The sequence below is a fragment of the Stylophora pistillata genome, chromosome 8 (assembly GCF_964205215.1).
Source record: "Stylophora pistillata chromosome 8, jaStyPist1.2, whole genome shotgun sequence".
In the NCBI taxonomy this organism is placed as follows: Eukaryota; Metazoa; Cnidaria; class Anthozoa; order Scleractinia; family Pocilloporidae; genus Stylophora; species Stylophora pistillata.
In genome coordinates this window covers 18,199,421-18,225,775 of record NC_142526.1, presented here as the reverse complement: position 1 = coordinate 18,225,775, position 26,355 = coordinate 18,199,421, and the positions used below count along the sequence as shown (strand labels likewise).

Genomic DNA, 26,355 nt, shown 5'->3' with positions numbered 1-26,355 from the left:
ATACTTGCGCATATAACATCGATCTAAGAAACGTTGGATTGTTGTTAATTCGGAATTTACAGCGCCAAATACGGGCAGCCCGTATAATATATTTGGTAGAACCAGATTTAGAAACAGATGGTCTACTTCGGCCTGATTGTACCTTCTTTCCTTAAAGATCTTAAAATGAACAGGCACTTGTTTGCTTTGATTAGTTTTTCCGAATATGTGTTATAAACCTACTATCTTCCTGAAATGTTACCCCTAAAATAGTAAGCTCTTTTGTCTGTGGTTTTCCAGACACAATAGGAAACTCTATTGTACAACCTTTCTTGCGGAAAACGATTTCCTTGCACTTAGATGGATTACTACTCATATCATTACTTCTACACCACTGGGAAAACTGATTAATCAGTGCGATAGAATTGTCATTATCACTTCTCACAGGCGAGATAATGGTTGTATCATCTGCATATTTTACCAGCACGCTCTTATTGTCCAAGTGAATCTCTAAATCACTGAGAAAGACATTGAACAAGTGCGGCCCGCTTACACTTCCTTGGGTGGTACCTTTGTTGACACTTTCCATTTACCAATAAACCCATTGCTAATGACTCTCTGCTGCCTGTCTTCCAAAAATCTTAGATACCAGTTAACTATATAAGGGTTTAGGGGGAGTTGCTTCAATTTGTGTGAGAGGAGATCGTGTTTCACACTGTCAAAAGCCTTGCTGAAATCCATAGCAAATAGCCGTACCGCTTTACACTCTGGGATATCAAGATATTGATTGACAGTATGTTGGATGGTCAGTAGAGATGGTGCTTGATGCTTGATTGGCTAGTTGGAACATCGTTTTCTTTTGTCTTAAGGGTTACAAGCTGGCCTTTTCTGTAGTTTCTTTATAGTTTCTTTTGTTTTCTTTTGTCTTAAGGGTTACAAGCTGGCCGTTTCTGTAGTTTCTTTTCTGAATTTTCAAATCAACTTCCTCTCCCCAGTCTTCCGGAAGTTGGTTGAGACAGCTGCCTGTAAACACCGACTATCATAAGCTTCACTCTGAAAAGATTAATTTGTCCGCTCATTTACTACGATGGCGCTTGTATATGTGCTCTACGCTCTTATGATCATTCAAGGCATTCTTTTCGCCCTGTATTTCACGGGAAAAGGATACGTGATGTCCATGATTTGGGAAATAGCATACGTAATGTTACGAGTTTGGCTCTGTGTGATCGAGTCAGCGATGAAATGGATTTTACCCTCACAGAGAAAAGACATTCGCGGAGAGATTGCTTTGGTGACGGGGGCAGCGAGCGGAATTGGTAGACTCATTGCTCTCGGTTTGGCAGCCAAAGGTTTGTCCTCTGCCCGAACGTTACCTCATAATGCCCCCACGAAGCAAGCTAATGCTCTCCAGACTTACAGTACCTTCCACTTTAATTTTTCAAATAGAAACTTTGACTGGTCTTGCACACATTAGAGAAAGAATTGAAGCTGGTGAAATCATCTCTCCTACTGCCGATCAGATTTGATAAATGTCGTAATTAAGTTTCGAAAACAGGGAACAGTTTGCACAACCGGGCAGTTGTTGACATCATATGTCGTTGGATTCTAAAATCATTCCCCCTTAAAAACAAGTGTATTTAACCAATGGGACAAAAGAAAACAGCGTGAAAAACTGATATTTGTACATTGAGGGCTCAGTCAGAAATTATATTATTCTCACTCAGAGAGTCCTTTGTACAAATGAAGTTCTTGAGAAGTTCTTGGTGCACGGAAAACTGCGGTGTACGGATGAACGAATTTGAATGAAAACAGTTGGTGATGCAGGCATATTTTTTGCCTAAATATCATGACTTTTACTTGGAGTTTATAGTTTAAGTGGGCGACTGCATTAGTCAAGCCTAAGATCATATTGGGCAAATATGGCGGTTAATTACAAGAAGCTGATACTAAACGGAAAAATAGAGGGCCACATCACATATCCCCCCCTGCCCCCCCTCCCAAAAAAAAAGATAATTCTAACCGTATATAGTGATATAGATTGTTAAACATAGGTATACAACAAGGCATATCAGAGAAATGGTACATTTTTTACCCTCTAACTCTCAAGATCTGATTGTTAAATCTCCCTTCCAGGTTATATGTTAGTTACAATTATTTGTTGTTTTATCAATCAAGATAACTTTTACCTGATAAGTTTGAGTATTCTCATTACCTGTTTACGGAATGATGTATGGATACTATAAAGAGAAGTTGCATGTCATTCACGTCTGGGAGTTAGAGAGTAAAAGGATAAGTTTGAAGGGATGAAAATTTCGGACAACCAAAAACCCCTCCACTTTTCTACAGTTAGGCTTCAAATTTTTTTTACCACTACAGTATTTCCATGTACAAATGAAGGATTTTACAGTCAAAAAGACAATTCAAACATTGGCTATGACTTTCTTCACATGTTGGAAAGTAACTCAAAGAGAGTTTTAATCTTACTATTGGTTCTCATGAGATTTTATAGAAAGAGATCCCTGTATATAGATGCCTTGATCAGACTATCAAAACATCAATTCTCTTTACTGTCTGATATGCATTTTTTAATTTGTCCATTGAGAATTTGGTGTTAGTTCAAATGATATCCTCTAGGTAATACCTTTTCTTTTCCTGTTCACCTTTGATCAAAACTACACATGTATGGTGAGGAGAAATTTCTCTTTGGTCACATCCTGGGAGTGAAATGGTGAATCAGCAACAATTTAATATGTGTTGTAGTTTAATTCTTTATTTTTATGTGTTCAAAATTTATTTCTCTTTGTTGTGTCATACATTTAAAGATGCAAAATTAAAATCTGAAATCTGGAGATCTGCAATGTTAAATAATGTTACCCTCATACATGTTGAAATGTACTCTCATTACCAGTTACTACTACTGTTAATAATTTCTAGTGTACAATACTCTTTTACATGAACAGAACACCCAACCATTTTTTGGTAAAAATAAATTTGTCTTTACTTCTTCATTTTTAGAGAAAAATTAATATCCAAATGTACTTTTATGTAGGCAATTTAGTCAAATTTAGGGGAGACCATAAGATCTGCTTTGTATCTGCTCATACATGACTCCTTTACTGTGCAGGAGAGTTGATACACAAGAATTGATGTTTCTATGAAATATTCAAGAACAAATAAATCTAAAATTAGCAAACTAAGAATGAAACTGATCCATTATCCACAGCAAGTAATGATGAAGAAAATCATGAAATTATTTATTTTTTTCTTTAGGTTGCAAATTGGTGATATGGGATGTCAATGGTGATGGACTCAAAGTCGTTGCTAAGGAAATAGAAGCAGTTGGTGGTGTGGTGCACTCTTATGAATGTAACTTGCGAAATAGGAAGGAAATTTCTGAGATGGCCAAGAAAGTGAAAGAAGAAGTTGGTGAAGTTTCCCTTCTTGTTAATAACGCTGGTATCATAACAGGAAAGAAGTTTATGGATTGCAGTGATGAAGAAATTTTAGCAACTATGGATGTTAACATCTTATCACATTTCTGGGTGAGTTCTCTTTTGTGCATGGCTTTAAATTAGGTAGGATAGTTAATATGCAGGCAGTATTCAGTACTTAAATGGCTGCTCCAAGAGCACTTGTTTCATTTCTTGAAACCATAAAATTTGGAGGCAACAGAATTTATTTCTTGTTTACTCATTCACTCCTGCTAGAGGTGACCAAGACAGCACTTCTCCCAGCAATGTCACTTTACTGTTAAGCAGAAATGTAATGAGAAAATAGAAAAAGATCAATCACTATGACTTATTCTTTGTTTTTCCACCAAATTCTCAGGGCTTAACCCTTTACACCTTAATTATCAGTATGCATATTCTCCATACTGTTTTCTATACATTTCATAAGTTGCTGACAAGGAGAACTTGTTTAACAGTCTGGGACTGGTGATCATTTCCTTTATTCTTGTGACCTTAATCAGGGCTCGACACTAACGGTAGCCAACTAGCCACAGACTAGTAGAAATTCAGTTTTGACTAGTGGTTTTCAATTTCCATTAGCCAGTTTGGCTAGTAAACAAACTGAAATTGTTGTAACATCTAAGATGTCACAAGCCACTTGGCTAGTAAGTTGAAAAGTTAGTGTCAAGCCCTTCTTAATGTGTGATTGAAGGGTGATGTTATAAGGAACAATTAGATGCTTAGGGGTTTAGAAGGTTAAAATGAATTATAAGACTTATAAAACAGACATTGCAGAGATCTAGAACCAATATCTAGGGTTAATAAGAGAATCAGGAGGGTGCGGCAATGAGAGCACCTACATGTACCTAACAGTCTGATTTGCTCCATTCTGACTCTGATGGAGGCCTAATGCCCAAAACGTCAGCTTTTTAACTCTTTACGGTGGCCAATTTACAATTTCAACTTAGTTGATACATAACCAAATTACTTTGTTTTGCTCCATGTTTGATTCACAGACTTGACGTCAAATTTCGGTTTATTTTGCTTTTACTTCCCACCCTTGTTTTTAGGTATTTCAAACAGAAATAAAAAGATCTCATGGTTATTTACATAGGCCCTAACCCCATTTACATTGGGTTTATGTTTAATCATCTAGGGTGGTTCAGGTGGTTCAGTCGAACCCCCTAAATTTTCCCTCAGAACGCTGGAAATCATGTTTCCAAAGACTGAATTTTCACAATCTTGAACCCCTCAGAAGGGGAACAATTCTCCAAACCCCACTTGACTAAATCCTGTATCCGCCCCAGATCATACAGTGTACATTGTATACAATACATGTATAAGATTTTTGTTCATTCAACTGATTGAGGGGTTAGTGTTACAATTAATAGTATTTTGTGAACTGTTCTCTTTTGTTTTTTATAATTTCCTGTTCATAAAGTTCCTTTCCTTCCCATATATAGACCATCAAAGAGTTCCTCCCAAGTATGTGTCAACATAACCAAGGCCACATAGTAAGCATAGCATCTATTGCTGGTTATACTGGTCTTGCTGGTGCTGTTGACTACTGTTCATCCAAGTTTGCAGCTGTTGGTCTGATGGAGGCATTACGTCAAGAATTGTTAAGTCAGAAAAAGACTGGCATTCAACTGACAACTGTCTGTCCTTCACTTATAACCACCGGAATGTTTGATGGAGTTAGGTTCAGGTTGGTCTAAAGTTTTCTTATCTCAGCTGTATGAGATTTTCAAGTGCTTAGGAAGAAAGGCAGGAGATCAGGTCATGAGGAGTAAGAGGAATGGAAGCCAGATTAAAGGGCAAGCTCAAATTTAAAAGAGGGTTGCTTGTAAAACTGTAGTTAACTTTTATTTCTCAAGGATGTAAGTATCCCTTAAGAGCCCCATCATTCCACCAACTTCCCTCATCCCTTGCCACCAATGATGAGTCCTTAAATTATCAAGTTGGAAAAAGTGGAAAGGAGTGGAGAACAAGTATAACAGAGTGAAACTATAGCAATTTACTGGCACCCCATAAGCTGTGAGAAGGAAAAGGGAAGGAAGGGGCATATTCTAGTAAAAAAAACAGGGATTGCTGCCAGATAGTTTAGCCCTCCTGTTTAGTTGTAGTTAGCTTTATGAGAAATAACCAGCTCCACCGCATACCCTTAATTGCCCCCCTTTCCCTCCTTTTCCCCTTACCCTCCTTTTCCCCTTACCCTCCTTTTCCCCTTACCCTCCTTTTCCCCTTACCCTCCTTCCCCACTTCCCCACCTTCCCCCCTTTCCCACCTTCTCCCCTTCTCCTCCTTCCCCCCTTCCCTGTCACTTGATGCTTAGATTTGATTTGCCAAGTCTTTACTAAGGTAGTAAGGAGGGGAAAGTAAGAAAGATGCGTTTAAAGTATGATTGATATGCTGGATGGAGCAGGGTTGGGAGAAGGGAAAGGTGGCAGTGCTGGTACATTGTAAGGAGAAATGCAGTTGTGAGGAGGAAGATGAGAACGAAAAAAAACATAATCACTTACTAGATAAGCTTATAACATATACATATGATAGGTGGCTTCTGCATGCTTCACACAAAAAAGCTTTTTTGTCAGATAATATCAGAACTTCACTCAATTTATTGCTAACAGTGGAAATTATTCTTGGTCTTGTACATGTTAAGGTTTCCCAACTTGGTAGGCTTCGGTACCCTTACTCCACAATATGCAGCATCCAAGGTCATTGATGCTATTGAAAAGAACCAAATTCACCTTACTATGCCTCGAGGTGCCTATTTATCAACAGCCTTACAACAGTAAGTTATTCAGTTTGGTTCATTGGTACAACTATCACTGGGCTTATCATGTGTTGTGTTCAGATTGCCCCACTTCTTGACTACCAAAAGGCTTTACTTGCAGCTCTTACAGGACAAATTGCCTCACTAGATCTGGTCAAACTGACCTGACTTTCATTTAAATTGAATTGGTTACATTGATAACAATCCTGTTTTTGTGTTCAAATGAAACCTGTAGAGAACTTTCATTTAAAAACTACATTTTGCAAAGAGATGATGCATCTTTTTGATGTCTGCGTAACTTTGATTTTAACAATTCAAAAGATTTCATCAGCCTTTACGACAAAGTCATGATTAAAGTTGGTGACCCTGATACTAGCAATTTCTTGCAAAATGATACGTCACTTTCACATTTGAATTAATAGGTATGCCACAATTTTTATGCCAGTTTGGAACCTTTATCTAAGGAAAATATACTTATACCTTGAAATAGCAACCCTCATGAAACCTATTCTGACAGTGTTCTTCTCTTGTGCTATCATCAAGTTCCCTACCAGAGAGAGCTACAGATCTGCTGTTGAACTTCCTTGGAGCAGATGTGGCAATGAACACTTTCACAGGACGGCAAAAGAAGGGTAGTGAATAGTAAAGTAAGAGCTACCTTTGAGTGAAGTCGAAGATTACTTTATTAAGGATTAAAAAAAAAATAAATGAAATCTTTAATTTCAGTCTATTTAATCAAGAGAAGGAAATGTTTCACTGACTATTCATTTTATTATAACTAATTGTTAAGTTGAATGTATGCTCTGTTTATATTTACCATTGTGCATGCACTCTGTTTAAACTGGATAAATATATTGCAATAATTATTGCTGCAGCAATGTTTGTTCCATAAAACGTTTAATTCAAGAAGCTCAATCTAGTTGTTCTGTTTTTCAGTTCAGTTTCAACCAGGCTTAAACCAGTTATTGTAATATTGCTAACTGGTTATTTGCCACAAGTACGAAGGCAGTCAAGAAGTAAGTTTTTAGCTAGTTGTTTTTCACAGAGACAGGTTCTTACTGACAGATAATTTTCTGTTTGTTTTGGACACTTGCAAGGCAGAGTGATTTTTTTTTTAAGATTTAATTGCGTTATTAAATTAAAATTGGTTTTTCCTCCAAATTGGCTATTTGGTCTTCTTTTTGATGGAAAAGGGGAGCTAAGACCTTGTTTGCACCAAAGAGGGATAGCCAAAGATGGCCAAAGAGCAGTCCTCCTTGCTTATAATGGAGGGCTGGTCCAGGGCACCAACTCTTACCCCACACAGAATATTGTTAGCATTTGATCTTGTTAACTTTGGAAAGATCAAATAATTTGAATGTATCAACAAAGTTGAAATGGTAAATTGGCCACCGTTACGATTATAAAAGCTGACATTTTGGGCGTTAGCCCTTCGTCGGAGCCCTTCGTCATTCACTCCAACGAAGGGCTAACACTCGAAACGTCAGCTTTTATAATCGTAATGGTGGCCAATTTACCATTTCAACTTTGTTGATACATTCAAATTATTTCATTTAACCCCAACCGACGCAGCCCCAAACAGTTTCTTTAGAAACTATCAGCCTTTATTCATCTGGAAAGATCACCCTACTTTGATCACTCTAAATTTATTTATGTCAAATTGAATTTCTTTCAAAGAAGTTAATGTAGCTCAACTTATACTTTAAAATTAGTTTTACATATGGATTTTTTAGTGTAAAGTTTACTTTATGGCTTAAGTTAAAGAAAGGAACTCTATAGTCAAATTAAGGGAGTGGACAGGCAGGCAGGCAGGCAGAGTAAGACCATAGTAGACCACAATGAACAATTTGGTATATGTATCCCAAGAGTGTTTGTGTTTCAGATTTAAATTACCCACTTAAATGAAGTCTTTGAACTAAATTACCAACAGGATTATAAGCTAGAGAAGAAAATGGAGTATTACAAATCTCTTGTTGCATATGAATTGGTACTTGTTTATGAATTTTCTTGAACCAAATTACAAATAAGAGCATGAGGTAGAGAAGAAAACTGACTATAACGAATCTCTTGTTACATATGAATTGGTACTCTTCTACAAATGGACACTCTGGAAAACCATGTTATAGCATAGGAGGCCCTCTTCCCCCCCCCTCTCCCCCTCTCTAACTCAACATCAAAGCAAAATTCTACAGTCTTTGAAAGAATAACACTGATTTGAAATATCTGTATTGAATAACATAGTGATAATGATCAGGACACAGTTGCAGTCAATGTTGATTGTGTTCACACAGCCTTACAGATATATTTAATCTTTGTTTCTAATTGTATACTCAAGATGAATGACTATCAAAGTGACAACTAAAAAAAGAATCTTGAAATAGTTATGATGTAGTGACATAGTGTCTGCAATAGATTGTGTTTACTTGACTCTTTCCACCCTAACATCAGCATGTATATTCTCCATACTCTTCCCCATACATTTCCAAAGGTGTTGACAAGGAGAACTTACTTAACAATCAACAGCTTTTTTGGTGGTGATCATTTTCTTTATTCTCGTGACCTTTATGTTTGATTCAGGGGTGATGTTGCGAGGAGAAATGAGATGCTGGTCACTCATAGGGATCAAAGAGTATTAAACATATTGGACCGGTTTTATCCTTTCTCGGTTAATATTTTGGCCATTTGACGATTAACTCCATTGAGACCCTCCTATAGCGAACACTGAGGGTTGTCAGTTTTCAACTCTGCCCTAATTTCCTCTCTATAAAATGTAACCAAGAACTTAACGGGAAATAAACTGACTCGGTATGTTCAAGTTTTATGCTTTTATGGTCGTTTTATCCAATAGTATTACAGGAAAGTTTATTTACCCCCTCAAATAACAAACAAGAATAATATGTTCTTATTGACTGCGTGGGAAGGCCAAAGGGGAAAATATTTGGCTCCCGTGCGTCATGAACGAGAGCCAAGTATTTTCCCGTCCAGCCCGACCTAACTCAGTCAATTGGCATTTTATCATACGACCCCGGACAAGGTTTTGAAAAATTCCATAAAGTTGTTTTCTTTTAACTTAAATAGGACGCGATAGACAGGCGCGCGCGGGATAACCACTGAAAACGACTCTACCATAAAAACTTTTCCTTTATTTTTTCGAGTCAGAATCAGAAACTCACACTTCATCAACACTTATTTTCTCTTTTTTGTTCACTGCTGTCACTCGTTTTTTGCAACAACAGCGAACCGTGATGTCGCTGTACAAGTGCAGCAAGACCGGATGACTTTTTTTGTACTGGCTCACGCCAACTCGTTCGGCCCTGCACACTTCAGCTTTTGTTATGGTTTTCTACGAGGGTGCGCGAGCGGGACCGGACGGGTCATATGATACTTGTAAATAATACCACACAGTATTGCTTTTGAGCTATAGGAGCATAAATACATAGTTGTCTTTCAACTCTAAATGAACAATAGCAAAAGTGTAGCCAAAAATAAATGTATATTGCGGAGTCGCTGCTTATTTGTCGATACACCAAAGCCCTTGTACTCACAACGGAAGATCAGAAGGATTTTAATCACCATAGGTGAACGAAAACTCGAAGTATGCAAAACGCAACAACTCTCACTTTACGCAGAATATACTGTACGTGTGAAGGTGTAGTCTGATCGTCCGGGTGAGTGTAGTCCTGAGAAGGACTGTTGTCGGTGGCAGTGACTGACGTTTCGACAACCTGTGCGGAAGTCATCATCAGAGTCAAGTGAATGATTGTTGTCAGTAGAATGTTCTTATTCCAGTTCGTGTGAAATGATCGGTTGGTTTTGCCGTGATGTTATTGGCTGTAAGACTCAAGTGACGTAAGTCGGTCGTGATTGGTCTGTTTCGGTCTGTCGGTAAAGCTAGGTTGTTCTTTTTCGGTCGTTTGTGATGTTTATGTCGTGAATGAGTCGTTTGTATGGGGCGGGTAGTTGTTGACATCTGTTTAGGGGAGTCTGTTCTAAGTTAGTAAACCAGCTTTCCAGAGTCAGTCGTTGAAAATAGTCAGTGCTGTAGGTTAGGCATTGCGCAGAGTCCCAGTCAATGTTGTGGTTGGTAAGTCGATGGTGTTCAGCAATGTGATTGCTGACATCACCTTTCCTCGTCGCCCGTCTGTGTTCAGTCAGTCTTGTTGTGAGGTTTCTGCCAGTCTCACCGATGTAGGAGGCTTGGCAGTCGGAACAATTGATCTTATAAATCGTTCCCTGTCTGTTCCTCGGTTCGTCTTTGTCTTTAACGTTGGTTAGTAACTGACGTAGTGTGGTGATGGGTTTGTGGGCGACGCGGATATTGAAGGGTAGTAAGATGCGCGAGATGTTTTCAGACATGCCTTTTATGTACGGTATGGTTGCTGTAGTCGTAGGGGTTGCGGTGTCGTTTGTTTCGGTAGTGGTAGGGGGTCGGTGAGTGTTTCGTCGGATGAAGTCGTTGTTGTAGTTGTTCTTCGAAAAACACGGTGAAGGTATTTGTTCTCGTCGGATAAGCTGTCTGTCGAGTCACATACTAGTTGTGCGCGTCGTGTCAGAGTTCTGATAGTTGTGGCTTTGTGTGATGTGGGGTTGTAGGATGACTCGTCTAGTAATCTGTCGGTGTGTGTCGGTTTCCTGTAAACTGTCGTTCGTAATGAGTTGTCGTTGTGGCTTACCAGGCAGTCTAGAAAAGGAAGTTTGCCATTTTCTTCGACTTCTCTGGTAAACTGTATGTCAGTGTTTTGTTCGTTAAGGTGGTTGTGGAATGCGTCAATTTCGTCGTGTCGAACGGCGGTGAATGTGTCGTCAACGTAACGTAACCAAAGCGGTATCGTTTGTCGGCAAGTCGAAAGGGCGCGTTCCTCGATGTTCTGCATCACAATTTCTGCTATAACAACAGAAACTGGAGACCCCATGGCAGTGCCGTGTAACTGTTTGTAGTGTTTACCGTTGTACTGAAAGTAAGTAGACGTTAGGCAAATGTTTAGCAAGTCCATGATGTCGTCTGTCGGTAGCGGTAGAGGGTCGGTAGATTTTCGGATTGCAGTCTCAGTGCATTGTAATGCTAATTGCAGTGGAATACTTGTGAACAGTGATTTCACATCAAATGACACTAGTTTGTAGTCGTCAGGTATCTGAACAGTCTTGGTAGCGTTAATGAAGTCTTCAGTGGATTGTAGTTTATGTCTGGATTTGTCAGTTAGCGGTTGTAGCATTGTCGTCAGGTACTTGGATAGTTGGTATGTGGGAGAGCCACAGAAAGAAACAATAGGTCGCATCGGGAAACCAGGTTTGTGTAGTTTCGGCAAACCGTAGAGTTTCGGTGGCTGTGGTACCGAGCACCTCAGTCGATAGTACCGTTGGGTGTCAAAGGCGTTCGTTTTCTTGAGTGTCAGTAGTTTACTGTTGAGTTTACGTTGAAGGGCAGGAGTTGGGTCACGTTTGAGTTCTTCGTAGGTTCGTTTGTCGTTAACTAGTGCGTCCATTTTGTCGTGATAGTCAGTTTTGTCCATAACAACAGTAACTCGTCCTTTGTCGGCTGGTAGGATGACTATGTTCTCGTCGTTTCTCAGTCGTTTCAGTGCGCGTTGTTCGTCTTTAGTCAAGTTGCTGTCATGTAGTGACGTTGATTGTATAGTGGAGGCAATTCTGCTTCTGATGTTATCCTTGGTCGGCTCAGATAGTTCTCGTTGCCGAGACAGGGCCGCCTCAACACTAGATACAATAGCCTCAGTCGGTATGCGTTTAGGTGTTACTGAGTGTTTTAGTCCGTATGATAGTACCCGAGTTTCAGTCTTGTCTAAGGAACGAGAAGAAATGTTACTTACCCAGTTGTCGTCCGGTTTGCTTCGTCTCTCTTCTTTGTCTCGTAGCAGTCGTGTCAATTTTTGTTGATGTCCAGTGCGGGCGCGTTCAGTCGTCTTGTTGGCTCGTTTGTCGGCAATTGTCGTAACGGTGTCAAGTAGGTCAGTTGTTTCAGTTGGTCGTGTAGTTGTCGTAATTTGTTTCTGTGGTGTTTGAGTCTTCTGTGGCAATCATTTATCCGCGCTTTGACCACTCGTCTGCAGGTGGCTTTGACGATCTGGATGGCCTCCTGTGTGTTCAACGGGGGCTTAAGTTTGAGCTCGGCCGGAACAAGGCCGTGATCTTTACAGCGGTGATTGAACCAGAGTTGTTGTCGTATTCGCCTGACAGTGCTTGCGTAGGTGATGTAGTCATTCGCAAGTCTTTCGCTCTGTCGTCCAAGTGAACGTAATGCAGTAAATGGTTTGAACCCGGGGGTAACATGAAAACGAACGCCTTTGACACCCAACTGTACTATCGACTGAGGTGCTCGGTACCACAGCCACCGAAACTCTACGGTTTGCCGAAACTTTCTGATTCTGACTCGAAAAAATAAAGGAAAAGTTTTTATGGTAGAGTCGTTTTCAGTGGTTATCCCGCGCGCGCCTGTCTATCGCGTCCTATTTAAGTTAAAAGAAAACAACTTTATGGAATTTTTCAAAACCTTGTCCGGGGTCGTATGATAAAATGCCAATTGACTGAGTTAGGTCGGGCTGGACGGGAAAATACTTGGCTCTCGTTCATGACGCACGGGAGCCAAATATTTTCCCCTTTGGCCTTCCCACGCAGTCAATAAGAACATATTATTCTTGTTTGTTATTTGAGGGGGTAAATAAACTTTCCTGTAATACTATTGGATAAAACGACCATAAAAGCATAAAACTTGAACATACCGAGTCAGTTTATTTCCCGTTAAGTTCTTGGTTACATTTTATAGAGAGGAAATTAGGGCAGAGTTGAAAACTGACAACCCTCAGTGTTCGCTATAGGAGGGTCTCAATGGAGTTAATCGTCAAATGGCCAAAATATTAACCGTCAACCGTGAAAACGCAATATTTTTACCGACAACCGTCAAATAAGCAAGCCAATATTAGTCGTCAAATTAAATGTCTCAGATATCCTTAATTAAGAACTAAACGATTGCCTTAATTGGGGTCAAGTTCTGTTGTTTATAAAAGTTTTGATATATCACAAAAATATATTGATGAAAGTTCTTTAACTTCTAGTCGCGAATAAAACTGGTTAGCAACAGAACTGACTTCCGGTGTGGAAACACTTCCGGTGTCGTAAAACGTTGGTCATTTATTAAAAAAAAGGTGTAATAAATTAACAGTTCTTCGCGCTAAATTCGGGCGTTTAATTCGTTTTATAACCGACATTGCAAAAACATAAACTGTCAATCGTTAAATGACCTAAAATTTAACTGTCAACCGTCAAAAGAGCTTATTTTCAATCGTCAACGTGACCCCACCCCCGCCCCCCCATTGAGACCCTCCCATTGGCGTTCACCTAGTTCAAACTTTCTATATGTGGCATTAGTTACAAAGCATAACTAAAACAATGGACAGGAGCCCTTTCAAAAAGGTGTTGCCTGGGAAAGGGAACGAGCAACTGGTGAAACTTTGCTGTAATCCAAATTTCTTCCCTTTTTTTACAAATGTCAGTACCATACAGGTATTCATCTATTTCAGTACCACCTACGAGTAGTAAACCCGGTTCACTGAATGAAAGTGATCTTCCCAAAACAAATTCTGACTTAACACTCATTAGGATCTGACTCTCAGCACACTCAAATTTTGAATGAAAAATAACAAGAGTAAAATACAGTTATCAAATACACACTTGATTCACCTCTACTAATTTTCAATGAAGGAAAACCGTTCTTGTCAAAATGGATAAAAACTAAGAAATACTGAACCAATCAAGCAAACGTATTTTTTGATATTACTTAAGTATTGTATAGATACACTTGGCAGTAAACACATTTACCTTCTCTGAAATTTCACAATTCTACACGAAACTAGTCATTAGCACAGACACCTATTGCGTCCTTCATCTAACTACTGGTTTATTGAAGAACTTGAAAAGCTTTAGCATTCTAACAGACAAATAACTCCAAACAAATGTCTGTTGCTTCTCGTTGATAAAAGGCCTTCAATGCACTCCAAATTTTTCTATTTGTAATTTCTAGGAAACAACAGAGGTTATAAAATGCAGACCCGTCCTTGAATTACACACACATCACACATCACACCTAGCTAAATAGTGGATCCAAAGAATTAAGAAAGAGAACGCAAAAATTGTGTTCGAATCATAACTTCACTCCAAGCCAATAGCACGTCAACATCCACTCAAGATAATTCTGTGTTAATAATGATAAAAATATTAATTTGAAAATTCCAAAGTAAAAGGGTGGGGGACATGAGAAGGGGATTACATCAAACTCCATAGCTTGTGGGTATAAAAACAAATTAAATAAGCTTTTCATCATTCTGGTTTAACCCCCGAAGTAAACATAATGACTAGGAAAAGTACAGCCCCACATACTTACTAACAGTCTGGCTAAAAACTGCAAAACTTATTCATTGGCTTCTTTGACAATACAACAGAAAAACTTGATTTTCTAAACATTAGTTAACTAGGATATATTGCATTGTATATGTTTTCAGAAGAAGTACTTGGCACAGTTTGCTATCCTTTGGAGTCAATACAGCCCACGCATTGCAAGAGATATCTTAGAACTAATCTGCTGTTACAAAAACAGATCTTTATCTAAAATGGCGTTCGAAAGTAAAATCTCAAATTATCAAACTTTGCATCATACCACTTTCACTCCATATACCTCTTAATCTATTTGGTAATCCCACAGAGTTTTATCAGTTTTATATCAACGGACCCTTATCCGAAAAAGCAGTCGAAAGTGAAGCCTCAAAATAATTAAAACTTTGCAGAAAATTTAAACCAATCTTACAATGGGTGGCTATCATTTCATAACCTTGTTTTGAAATCTTACAAAGTTTAGTTTAGTCAAGTGTTATTGCAGCCTTGAAAAAGGAATTAAAATTCAGAAAATTACCCCAAGCAATCTCTTTTTAGGGGGGGAGGGGGCATTCAAAAGTCTCAGGCTGTCTCTGGTTGTTTGCCATCCAAATGTTGAACACTTTCTGCAGTACTGGCTATGGGGTTAATTTTCCATAAAATAGATTTCTACTTTAGCCGCCATTTTGATGAAGGATCAAAAAGGGGTGGACTTACGTTACACGTATTTACTCAGGATTAGAGTACTACGACCAATCAACCTGCCTGATTACTCTAACCTTCAATTTTATAAGAACACCTTTTAATCCACAGTTGGAACTCCATCTTTCCACCGGAATATCATTTTACTGTAGATCAGGACATGTTCTCCACTGAGTTGTTTGTAGGTCATTGCTGCCTTTTCCGTGGCCTGCCAACAACATAATGTGTACAAATCTCCAACACACCAAGCAATTTCGCAAATACGGTACCTTGGATCTTCCATAATGATGTCTACAGCTTTGGTGTAGGCATCTGCACGCGACAAGTTGATTGTTGGGAAGTCAAGTGTCAGTTGAGCAGCATTTTTTGGCCTGTGTCCGTAACCCTTTGGATCTGGTTTCTGCATAATGAAAAAGTCTCATGATCACTTTTTCGGGTTTGGAAGACATGTATGGATATAGAGACCATGAATAACTTGAGATCATCGTGATCATTACATTTAAGCAGAGTTAACTATGATTTAAGGTAGCACCAAATTTTACCCAAAAATACTTTAGAGAAGGATCAATGAGTTGATTTTCATGAGACAAAGTTATAGATTTTCAACTTTGTTGATCCTACTCTTGCTATTTCCGATGAAGGAATCTCTCTACATGTATTCCTTCACTTTTGTTACCTACATTTTTGCTTCGGGTCTCATTCATTAAAGGTCATCAGACTAAACATCTTACTTGCATAACTTTTGTTTAATCATTTAGCCAACCAAAAAAGTATAAGCAGAGAACTATTTATTATTTCACAATTTGAAAGAAAGGAGCACTTATAAAACACAAGATTTTTTATCCCATTCTCAGAAAAATCACTCACTCGCTCACTTTACTTTTCTGGTGTTCGGGTGCATATTTCTTAAAAAAATCAGATTTGACTGTTAAAAATGGCATGCAAAACGTTTGTATGTTTTATTTTAAACAATCAGCCCCAATAACCACAACAATGCTGTTATAGACAAACCTAGCTCAATTCTCTTTCAAAATATTCTTTAAATAATACCGATACTTTTTTCAATTTCCCTCGAAGGAAATTGAAAAACGACTTCATGAAAGAAGTCACTTGGTGTCTCACAGAAGGCTGTAGAACTTATACGAGCCAGATTTTGGATGGTTGCGAAAAAGATTTAAAAAAAGTAAAACAAACAAACCTTGTTTATGTAACCATCTGTCATCACTCCTAGGTCTCCCCTGATGAGATCGAATATTTTGTGTTCAGCGCGAGCAATCTTCTTACTTTTTTTCAGCTCGTCGTTTGTCCAAGTTTTTTCTAGGACTCTGGCTGCAGCTGCGAAGGCAGGGTCACCAAGGTCTGTTAACAGTTCCCAAACTGGTATGTAAGCCTGAGAACTACCACGATCAATTAAAGCCCAGGTAGAGTTGTTTGCCAGCAACTTAGTGAACGTGGTAGGGTTTGTGGCTGCTGGACCCATGGCCTGGAAGGAGAACCTATAAGAAGCAGCTTCAGCCTTCTTCTCCTCCGCGTGTACCTCACCACTAGCTTTTCTATATCCACCGCGTATGCTGGCTCCGATTCCAAATGCTGCTCCAAGGAAGCCAACCGATATTTGCCCTTGAAGCTGTTCCGCTGCTTTCTCTGTGAAGACAGACGTTTCTATTTCCGCACTGCTCTCTGCGTCTACAATTCGAAAAAGGACACCGCCAAGTGAGTGCAGACCGGCTGGAAAGTGACTTCCGTAGCGATTCATGAATCGACGAGCTGCTTCAGCTCTCTTATCTTCAGTAGCGTCCATAATGGACCTTGCCATCTTCCTTGCACTCATGGACAGCCTCATCTGCTCTTGCTCTATTTTGAACGTCTTGGTTGCAATCCAAACATATTGCAGAACAGAGACACTACTGGTTTTTGTCTTTACTGTGCTTGCCGTTTGACTTTCGGAGCTAGAGGCGTAGCTACCGTGAGCTTCTCCAACGAAAAGTTCCAGGAAACCACCGACACTAAACCCAATATTAGTGCTTGACGATTTTACGGCTTGAGTGTATCTTGAGGCAGCCATGCTCTCTGAGAACTTCAGGTAATTGATCTGCTGAGAGTTATTTGGACTACCAAGTGTTACCTCTGTGGGCACGAGGATGAGAGGTCACTCAGCCGTTTTTGGCGGGTCGTACTCTGAGTGATAGATTCCACAGAGTGCTCGGCCTCCACTGGCTTTCTGAACTATTTCAAGATCGCTTTTGTAACTCTCGCTAACTTCTAAGGCAAGGTCGAATTGTTCAATTATATCATTCAATTGACCCAACAGTTCTTTAGGGCCTTTCCCAGTCTCCTGTTTGTTCCAATCAGCTGGCAGCTGAAGGAGTTTTCCAATTTCAGCCATCTTCTCATTTACTGCTTTTTTTGCTTCTTCTGACTCCTCTTTTGCCTTTTCACTTGCCTCTTTCATTAGCTCCTTAGCCTTTTCTAGCTTTTCTTCATCTATAGCTTTCTTCTCTGTGCCAGCTTTTTCAGCTTCAGAAGAATCGGTGTCTTTGAATTCAGCTTTCAACAAGCGGTTAACCTCGTTCTTTTCACCAGGATTGGCTTTAAGTTCATCAAGGTCTTTGGCGGAGATACGACTGAGCTCTTGAAGAGATGGAGCCCTTTTAACCAACCCCTTGACCCAGTCTTGTTCAACATCAATTCCTTTGGAGCTCAAGCCACCAAGCACTTCCAGACTTGGTCCCAGTCGTCTTTTAATGACACTCAGGCCATTTTTGTCGACAACTTCTTGAGGATTGACATGGAAGTATTTTGCAAGTTCTGTCTTGTTTGTTAGGTAGTGTACCACGAGTTCAAGTCCTTCGAACTCCAAACCATTTTTCTCCATCATGTCTTTGAGCTCCTTATCTAATCCATAGCATGAGACAGATCGTAGCTGATTCAGGAGATCACTTTTGACGTCTTGCTTTTTAAGATCGTCAATTTTTTGGTACAACCTTCGGATGAGACCTTCGCATTTTGAGGGATTGTCTGGAGGGAGTTTAGATATTTCATCCTCTAATTCCATTTTCATCTGTTCTGTATGCTTTTCTTCTTCCTCGCGCACCGCAATTTCTTTTTTTCCTTGTCTTTTAGCCATGTTAAGCCCTTTCAATAGAGTCCTACGTGCAAATAAATGGAAAACATAATTTCTTTAATATAATGCGCTTACAAACAAGGCTTAATTCTTATCACACATTTTTTTTTTTTTTTTTTTTTTTACTTATTATTGAGCATGAGGGAGCGACAAATAGGTGTGCAATCACCAGATGTAAAAATTACAGAAAAAAACAAAAACAAACATGACAATGATCAAGATCTTTATCGCACACATGGACATTCTAACCGACTGTGATTTTTTAAGGGTCTCTGGGAGATGAATACCACCCAAAGGCTGAAGCTTGAAATCTCCAGATAAAACTCAAGACAAGTGTATCTACAGGGAAAGCAAGTTTGCGCTTTGGCAAAAGTAACGGGTGATTCTGTAAGCGAATTCCTGTCTACCTTTACATTTTGGTTTGTGGGCAGAGGAAGATTACGTCAAACCAGTATTGGACGTTGGGAAATTGATGAAGATGAATAGTTAAAGCACTCTCACGACCTAACTGCCGCCGTCACCCTAGTCCTGTCAAAACCAGTTACAGCACCTCAACCACTAAAGACTACTTAAAACAGAAGAAGCTCGTCAAATAAACAGACAAAAAAAATTGTGGAAAACTGACACAAAAACAAAAACAACAAAGACTTACACTAACAACAACAAACATATGAAACATATGTGTGAACTGCGGTTATGAGACGTATATGAGAACGATCCTTCGCAGTAAAGCACTATTTGAGCAATAGTGAAAATCAGACCTGAAAAAAATTTCAGGCCTGTACGGGACTCGAACCACTGACCTCTGCGATACTAGTGCAGCGCTCTACCAATTGAGCTAACAAGCCAACTGGGAGCAGGCCATCAAATTAATTCGATATAAACCCGTAGATGATAAATCAAACAACAACAAACGTATGAAACATATGTGTGAACTGCGGTTATGAGACGTATATGAGAACGATCCTTCGCAGTAAAGCACTATTTGAGCAATAGTGAAAATCAGACCTGAGAGACCTAAAGACTTACACTGATTAGTATGTATCGCGTACAAAGTTGTAATTAGTGGGATGATGGCTTCTTCTGAAACGTCGCCAGTGCTTTATGTGGGACCAAATTGATCTTTAAGTTCAGATTTACTAGCTGTTTAACTCGATACAGCACAACTTACAGTTCCTTCAATTCAGAAGTTACTCTCTTTTCTAACTTAAAGGGTGAGGCAATACAGAACTACTTTACACTAGATAGAGATATTGGGCAAGATGTCGGTTCGAACTGGAACAGATCATGGCAACAGGAGTGAACATAAACGACCCGAGACACCTTCGAGTAGTCAACCGTTAGCAGTCCTATATTTATTACAACCTATCGAATGCAATATTACGCGGTAGTTATTGAGATCAGCCTTCATGGTGGACCATTGATTTTTATATGTGTAGGGAGTCTAATTATGCAGTTTCATTTCAGATATAGCATACGATTTGGAATATCTCATCATGTTTGAACTACAGAAGTATGTTTACTCATCTCTCGAGTTTACTAAGCCATTTTAGGATGAACAATCATGAGCCTACATAGAACTTCAATAGGAGCATAACTAAGATTGTCGCTGCATCGGTTCCGAGTTACGTTTTCCATTTATGCGCATGCCTCCTCCCGAGTTATAGCTCAGTGCGTGCAAACCGCCTTCGGCCACCTTAAACATATCGAATGCCGTGTATGTCATGCAAAGAACACGGTAGAACACAAGGGTGTCACCTGAACTACATATTGAAAAATGCAAAACTACAACTTGTCAAAGGTCTTTTTTTCACCAAAACTTGTCGGATTTGGAACACTTTAGCCAGTATTATTAACATTGAAACCCAAAGTCTGAACTCAGTAAAGATCGTAATATTTAACTACTATTTGGCCATTTTACTTATATCTTACGATCCGAATAATCGCAGAACCTTTAAGTCTGTCTAAAATGTAATACTGTCCGTCCACTAAATTCTGAGATTACTTGCTGCATGTTGATTAATAGTTTCTGTTCTCCTCTTTTCTCTTTTTATTTTCTTTCATATTCGGAGCCCCCTGTAGTTGGCTTAGCTGTTGCGGTGTAGCTGCCATATTTTTTTTTTTTTTCATTGATTTTCATTTTTTCTTTTACTTATTCATTTTGATTGTTGTTATGTGGTGAAGTTGAAATAAACAAATAAATAAAATTGTTAACATTTAGGTGGCTCCTGAAGAAAAACCGCTTGATATACCTCCTGAGAATTATAAAACTGACTATGAGAAGGATCAAACGATTGAAATATCTTTTGAAATATCAGCTGGGAGGTCCGTAATTGGGAGAAACTGTGCCCAAGGTCTTGGATACCCCCCGCGGCCGTAAGCCGAGGGCGGTACTCAAGACAGAGGGCATAGTTTTTCCTAATACGGACCGACCTAGGATGGTGAATGATATTTTTTTTAATTTTTTTCTTAAACTTAACGGGATCCTTGTGAAAAGAACCCGAATAACTTAGGGCTGTAACTCATAGCACGATCCTTCACAAACGGAACAATTTTTGAGCGAGTAGATGAAAGAGAAAACAGAGGTAATGCAATTTAAAAAGAGAGGCTTCACTGAAACAGTTTTATCTGCGTATTGATAAATGGTGAATTAAAAGGCTACCAAGCAAATATTGAAACATTTTCTTATAAGCACCTGTCACGATCTGACACCTGGCAATTAGAAAGCGCGTAAGAAAAAAATTAAACCCGCTGACACTGCAGTTGAAAAAGACAAGGTCCTTGTTTTAGCGAGTGAATTCGAGGTAAATGACTATCACTGTGACTTTTTCATCTTCACTTATCTCACGGAAAAAATTTGTTCTCTTCCAACGATGATTAATCTACGAAGAATTACCTCTGTTCAGTTTTTTAATGTCACGGAAAGTCAAATTGGAAATAAATTCAAATGTATGTGTTGAGGTTGTGAGAGTTTGCTTGTTTGCTTACTGCAATGGCGTCTGTGAAATCTTTCTTCCACCGAAAAATTGAAGTCGAATGATACGCTTTTTCTAGCTAGACACAAGGGGATGTAATGCGACTTTTATTCATCGAATTGCTTCGGTTTCTGTTGTGAAATGTCTGGTGGAAATATCCAAATTTCTGGAGCTTGCGAAGAATTAGCGAAAGTTTATCAGTATATAGTAGAACTCAAACCTTCTTCATTCAATGTCTTACGACGAAAAAATTGTTTTGAAGAATTCTGATATTGAACGAACGGAAGTTGGATTGATAAAACTAAATTGCAAATACCTTTCTTAGTCACTTTTTGAGCAGGATTATCGAATTACAAACGTTTTTATAGGCCGCATCTCAATCTATTTAAAAAAAAACACGTTTGGCACTAAATCAGTTTTTTTCTTATTTGAGACAGAGGAAGGGGAGAGACCGAAATCTCTGCTTACAAAGCTGACTAGCCGGTAAAACAAAATGTATTTATGAAATTTTGCAACGAAGCTAAGGATGTACTAGGCGACGCAACGCATAGGATACCTTCCTCTGTGAGCGGGTCGGATTGGAGAATATACTGCCCGCTCTCGGAACCAATCAGTCCGCAGGATTTGTAAAATACTGCCCGCTCGCGAACTGACAAAAAAATAAAAGAGCGTTCTGAGCAGTAATGAACAGTACTTAAGTGGTAGTGAAAATCAAGCCTGAAAAAAATTCAGGCCTGTACGGGAGTCGAACCCATGACCTCTATGATACCAGCGCAGTGCTATACCCACTGGGCTAATAGTTATTATTATTTTGTTGGTTTGTTGTAAACTGAAACAAAATTGGATAAGAAGCGACGAGTTTTGTGAAAGCACCATTCTTATCTTGCCGAGAACTCCTCTCTCCGTAAGGCTAGTAAAAATAAGTTCCAGGACTCGTACATTATTTCTCACTACGTGGTTTAAAATCCAAGTTATTTACCACAATCAAAGTTAAATGACCCCGGTGGGAAAACTTCGAATGCCGGTTGACCACAGCGGCCTAGCTAGAAGAGAAATTCACGGTGATGTAAAAGAGATAAGTAAAAACAGAGGAAACATTTCGTGGAAACATAAAATGTGACATGTAGTTGAGGATGTCAGAACATCATAAAATCACAAGCAACCTTCACACAATTTTCCCATTCAATACCGTTACTATTTCTGCAAATTGTATTGATCCACACATAGAAACTCGTAGATGACTGACCAATGTTATTCAAAAAACTAGACAAACGATTCGTTTCAGATCCAAAGCTGCATGACGTTATTACTCTTTAAAATGAAAAGTGCAGCGTAAATGTTAAGCAGTGAAAGCTCAAGTGAGTTTCAAGGTAATTGCAAGCCTACATTAGAATGCTTAGACGAAGAAATTTTCCTTTCAGTTTAATTCAACCATAAAACATTGTGATTAAAGTGAAAAAACTTAGAAAATCATCGTGGTTAAAGAATTTTGTAGAGAAGACGTACGTCTCGAAGTTTTTCCTGCTCAACTTCACTACCAAGTCAAAAGTGAATAAACTTGGGCATACTTATAAATGTTGCGAAATTCCAAAGAGAACCAAATGCAATGGTAATTGAAAAAAAGAAAGAAAGATGATACAGTAAGATTGAAAGCTAATGAAATTTACTTACCTTTAGGTGTTTTTAAGGTTGAGTCAATTAATTGAACTAAGAACGCTCCTTTATATAGCTGCAAAAAGGTAAAATTTGTCAACATTGGCTAATTTTTCCGTGTATGAAAGTGCGCTGAAGCAAACACTTGTATGTGCGTGCTGGAATTAAAAGAATGGTTTGAATTTTGGTTTTTTATTTGAAGTTATAGTTGACTAATCATGATATGCTTCTGGTTTCACATGCGATTTAGATAGTACCATCATATCAGGAACATCGACGGTATTAAAATGATAAGCGGACCAATGTTACTGGTTTCGTTGGAAAATTAAATTTATTGATAAAGATCGGGAATAAAGTAGTTTTTGAAGAGTTTTAATGGTCCCTATTCTCAAAACTTGTCTATTAATTCAACGTACCAGAATAGTTGTATGTCGTATTGCAGCACTGTAGTGTGTATAGTGTTCTTAGAGGTTATCCAGTTTCGTTGGTTGTTGCAAAGAGCAGATTTCGCAGTGATATCAAAAATAAAATGACAAATGAAAACAGGGAAGAACTAATTAGTCGTGACAAAGAAAGAACAATTACGGGTTGTTTTGTAACTGTTTACGTGTTCTTAGCGACTTGCAACCCTATAATTCCCAAGATCTGATTGTTAATCTCCCCTCGAGCTGCTACAAATTTCTTTGTCCATTAGTTACCAGAATTTGGAGTTAAATTAAGATAACTTGTACCTGATTAGTTTGAGTATTCACATTATCTCTTCACTGAATAATGTTATAATAGGGAGAACTTATATGTTGATCACCTTTGGGACTTAAAGGTTAATAACAGGTTGTTCTGTAACTGTTAATACGTGATCTTAGCGACCTTGGGAACGGGGTTGACTTGCTTGGAATTTACATCTGTCCTCGGAAGAAAACAAAGGATTAGTTACACATTGCTGGTTGCCAAGTACCTTGTTGCCAATTTTTTAGCTACTTTGTTACAGCGATATCGTACTGCTTGATGCACGCTCTAGGTTCAGTCTCGAAGCTCCCACATTCCCTCGCGAGAGATGAATTTATTTGTGTTGGGTTCTTTTCAAATAGCATAGACCATCAAAAAAATGTTAACGTTTAATTCAAAAGTTTATAACCTCTTGTCGTCAAGCTTATTGTATTCGAGTGGTCCATTTCTAGTGGAATGTTCATCCGCTGAGTCATATTGCATGGTCCATAGAAATAAAAAATAGAATAATAGAACGATTCTTTTCAAAGCCAGAATTTTAGCACTACTCATTTCGTGTCAGAACTAAAAAATTTTCGTGCTTTTTGTGAGGATTCTCAGTTTAATGCTTTTAATTTAATTACTGATTTACTTATTTTGGTCAGCGGTGATGCTCTTATCTTAATACGTAATGGGCGCCAGCTATTCATGACGGTTCTGAGTATTCTAGTGAAGAAAGTCCCAATTCTCCGACGAAGGGCTAACGCTCGAAACGTCAGCTTTTGTAATCGTTACGGTGGCCAATTTACCATTTCAACTTTGTTGATATATCCAAATTATTTCGTTACCCCCACCGACGCAGCCCCAAACAGTTTCTTTAGAAACTATCAGCCCCAATTCTTTTTAGTTTGTTCAGTTATAGTGAGTTTCATTCTTTGGTAGTAAGTTTTGCTTGCGGCTAGTTTTGATTTAAATTATCTTTTGACCCCATTGATAGTAAGTAAATTTACAAAACAAAAACTTGTGACTCACTCTTGAAAGCAGTAAGTCCATAAATTGGTTTTATTTGCTTTAAAGGCCTCTTTTTCTTATATTCATCATGAAAACTTTTCTGATATGTCTCTTTTAAAAAATGTTGTTTTTTTTTGTCTAAAAAGGTTTTCCAAAAACCAGGAACAGAAGACATTTAGTGATTACATCATTACAACATCTAAACAAGGAATAAAAACAACTTTGGACACTATTCAATCTATTCAATATTCAGTTTTGTCAAGCGAGTCCAGTTATTGTGGAATTTACGTCCGCTTCTAATGAGGCAAACATCTTAATGTTTTGGGCACAAACTATCTTGTTATTCATTTAGTCAAGGTCAAAACACATTACGCAGCAGGTGTAGTAAGAAAGCAGTGACCCATTTATGGTTAGTGATGGACAGATGTCAATCACTCTTGATCGTCAAAACTCTCAAATTTAAACTTGCACTTCAAGCCTTGAAACATCAGATGTCCTTGAGAGTCAAAGAGGGAGCGTATCATAGATACCCCTACATCAAACTGCACAATCAAAATCTTTCAGGTGTTCAGAGAGCCTGAATAGCTTCACTTCTATTAAGGTGAGTTCTGTCTCTGTAAGTATGGCAAATGTATTTCAAAGAAAAAGATTTTCTGGCAAATGACGACTTTCTCTTTGCACTTAAACAGACCTATGGAGTTGTGTTTTGCCGAGAATAATGTGGTGATGTTCATGAAACATTTGCCCTTGTAGTTTCCCATCCAGCGAGCGTTTGCGGCGATCGACGTCAATCCGTCTGGGGTTCTCTCTTAAAGCAAGTGGGAATTAAGTCGAATTTTTTTTTATGATTTTATCTTTGCTTAAAGAAAAAAAAGTAGTAAACGAAACGCAATCAGAAATCCTTTCTGTAAAGCCAAATAAAAAGTTTGACAATTAGACTTGTGAGAGAACAGTGGCTACACTGCATTTACGTTGTACTGACTCTACCATTAAAAAAAAGCCAATTCAATATTTTAACCTGTTAGTCCAACAGATTCTGATCTGACCTTCGACGATATTGCGAATGGGTAACTGTTCGTCCCGTTCCAAAGCTTGGATACCAGGTTATGTACCCGACCAGTGCGGTGCACCAAGCTTAGAGGAGAACTACGTTAACGAAGGAATACAGGAAGCCTATCGAAATGCTGGCAAATATGTCGAGGATAACTCCAAATGTGCGTTTTGTACTGTTGGGCCAGATACATGGCTAAAATGCTGGAAAACTGAACATGAGCCAAAGTTTAAGAAAGTCAAAAATAATGTTGTGTTGCATCTGACTCATAAAAAGCTGAAAGTAGAGAAAGATAGCGAAGAAAGAATTTGGGCTGACTGCAAAACGGGTGAGGGACACTTTTACTTTTAAGGCTTGTGTCCTTTTAACAGTGTTTTATTACTATTAATGGATTTTTTACTTTTACTCATTTATAAAGAGCGATGGGCATTTAAAGCCACCTAAGTTCGTTTGAGTAACTTTAAGTCACCCTCTCGGACTTTAAAAAGTGTGGAACAAGTCGTTAGTTTTTGCCTAGTGAACAATATATATCACAATAATAAGTACAGAAT

General features: G+C 38.6%; 2 protein-coding genes across 3 annotated transcripts; one reads left to right on the top strand and one right to left on the bottom strand.

Annotated features, from left to right (window-relative positions):
- The first annotated feature begins 977 nt into the window (after window positions 1-977).
- On the top strand, window positions 978-9,025 carry LOC111340058 (epidermal retinol dehydrogenase 2). Of its 2 annotated transcripts, XR_015991153.1 has the most exons (6): window positions 978-1,328; window positions 3,250-3,521; window positions 4,892-5,136; window positions 6,091-6,222; window positions 6,748-7,220; window positions 8,782-9,025. XR_015991153.1 is itself a non-coding variant. In XM_088731656.1 (5 exons), exons 1-5 carry the CDS (start codon window positions 1,067-1,069, stop codon window positions 6,845-6,847), a joined length of 1,011 nt encoding a protein of 336 aa, XP_088587782.1. In that variant the 5' UTR covers window positions 978-1,066; the 3' UTR covers window positions 6,848-9,025. The 2 variants fall into 2 exon arrangements, 1 of the variants encoding a protein (XP_088587782.1); XM_088731656.1 differs by having other exon boundaries at window positions 6,748-9,025.
- A 3,897-nt stretch (window positions 9,026-12,922) lies between these two features.
- LOC111340052 (uncharacterized) lies at window positions 12,923-23,168 on the bottom strand. The gene is given in 3 exon segments (XM_088731653.1): window positions 12,923-15,685; window positions 16,484-18,434; window positions 23,056-23,168. Coding segments are annotated over 2 exon segments (2,229 nt in total). The 5' UTR covers window positions 18,413-18,434; window positions 23,056-23,168; the 3' UTR covers window positions 12,923-15,385.
- Window positions 23,169-26,355: the final 3,187 nt, after the last annotated feature.

Coding starts and splice junctions, on each gene's coding strand:
- LOC111340058 (XM_088731656.1), top strand. CDS start 1,067: ATGGCGCTTGTATATGTGCTCTACGCTCTTATGATCATTCAAGGCATT. Junction 1,329..3,249: donor TCTCGGTTTGGCAGCCAAAG/GTTTGTCCTCTG, acceptor TTTTTTCTTTAG/GTTGCAAATTGGTGATATGG. Junction 5,137..6,090: donor TTTGATGGAGTTAGGTTCAG/GTTGGTCTAAAG, acceptor GTACATGTTAAG/GTTTCCCAACTTGGTAGGCT.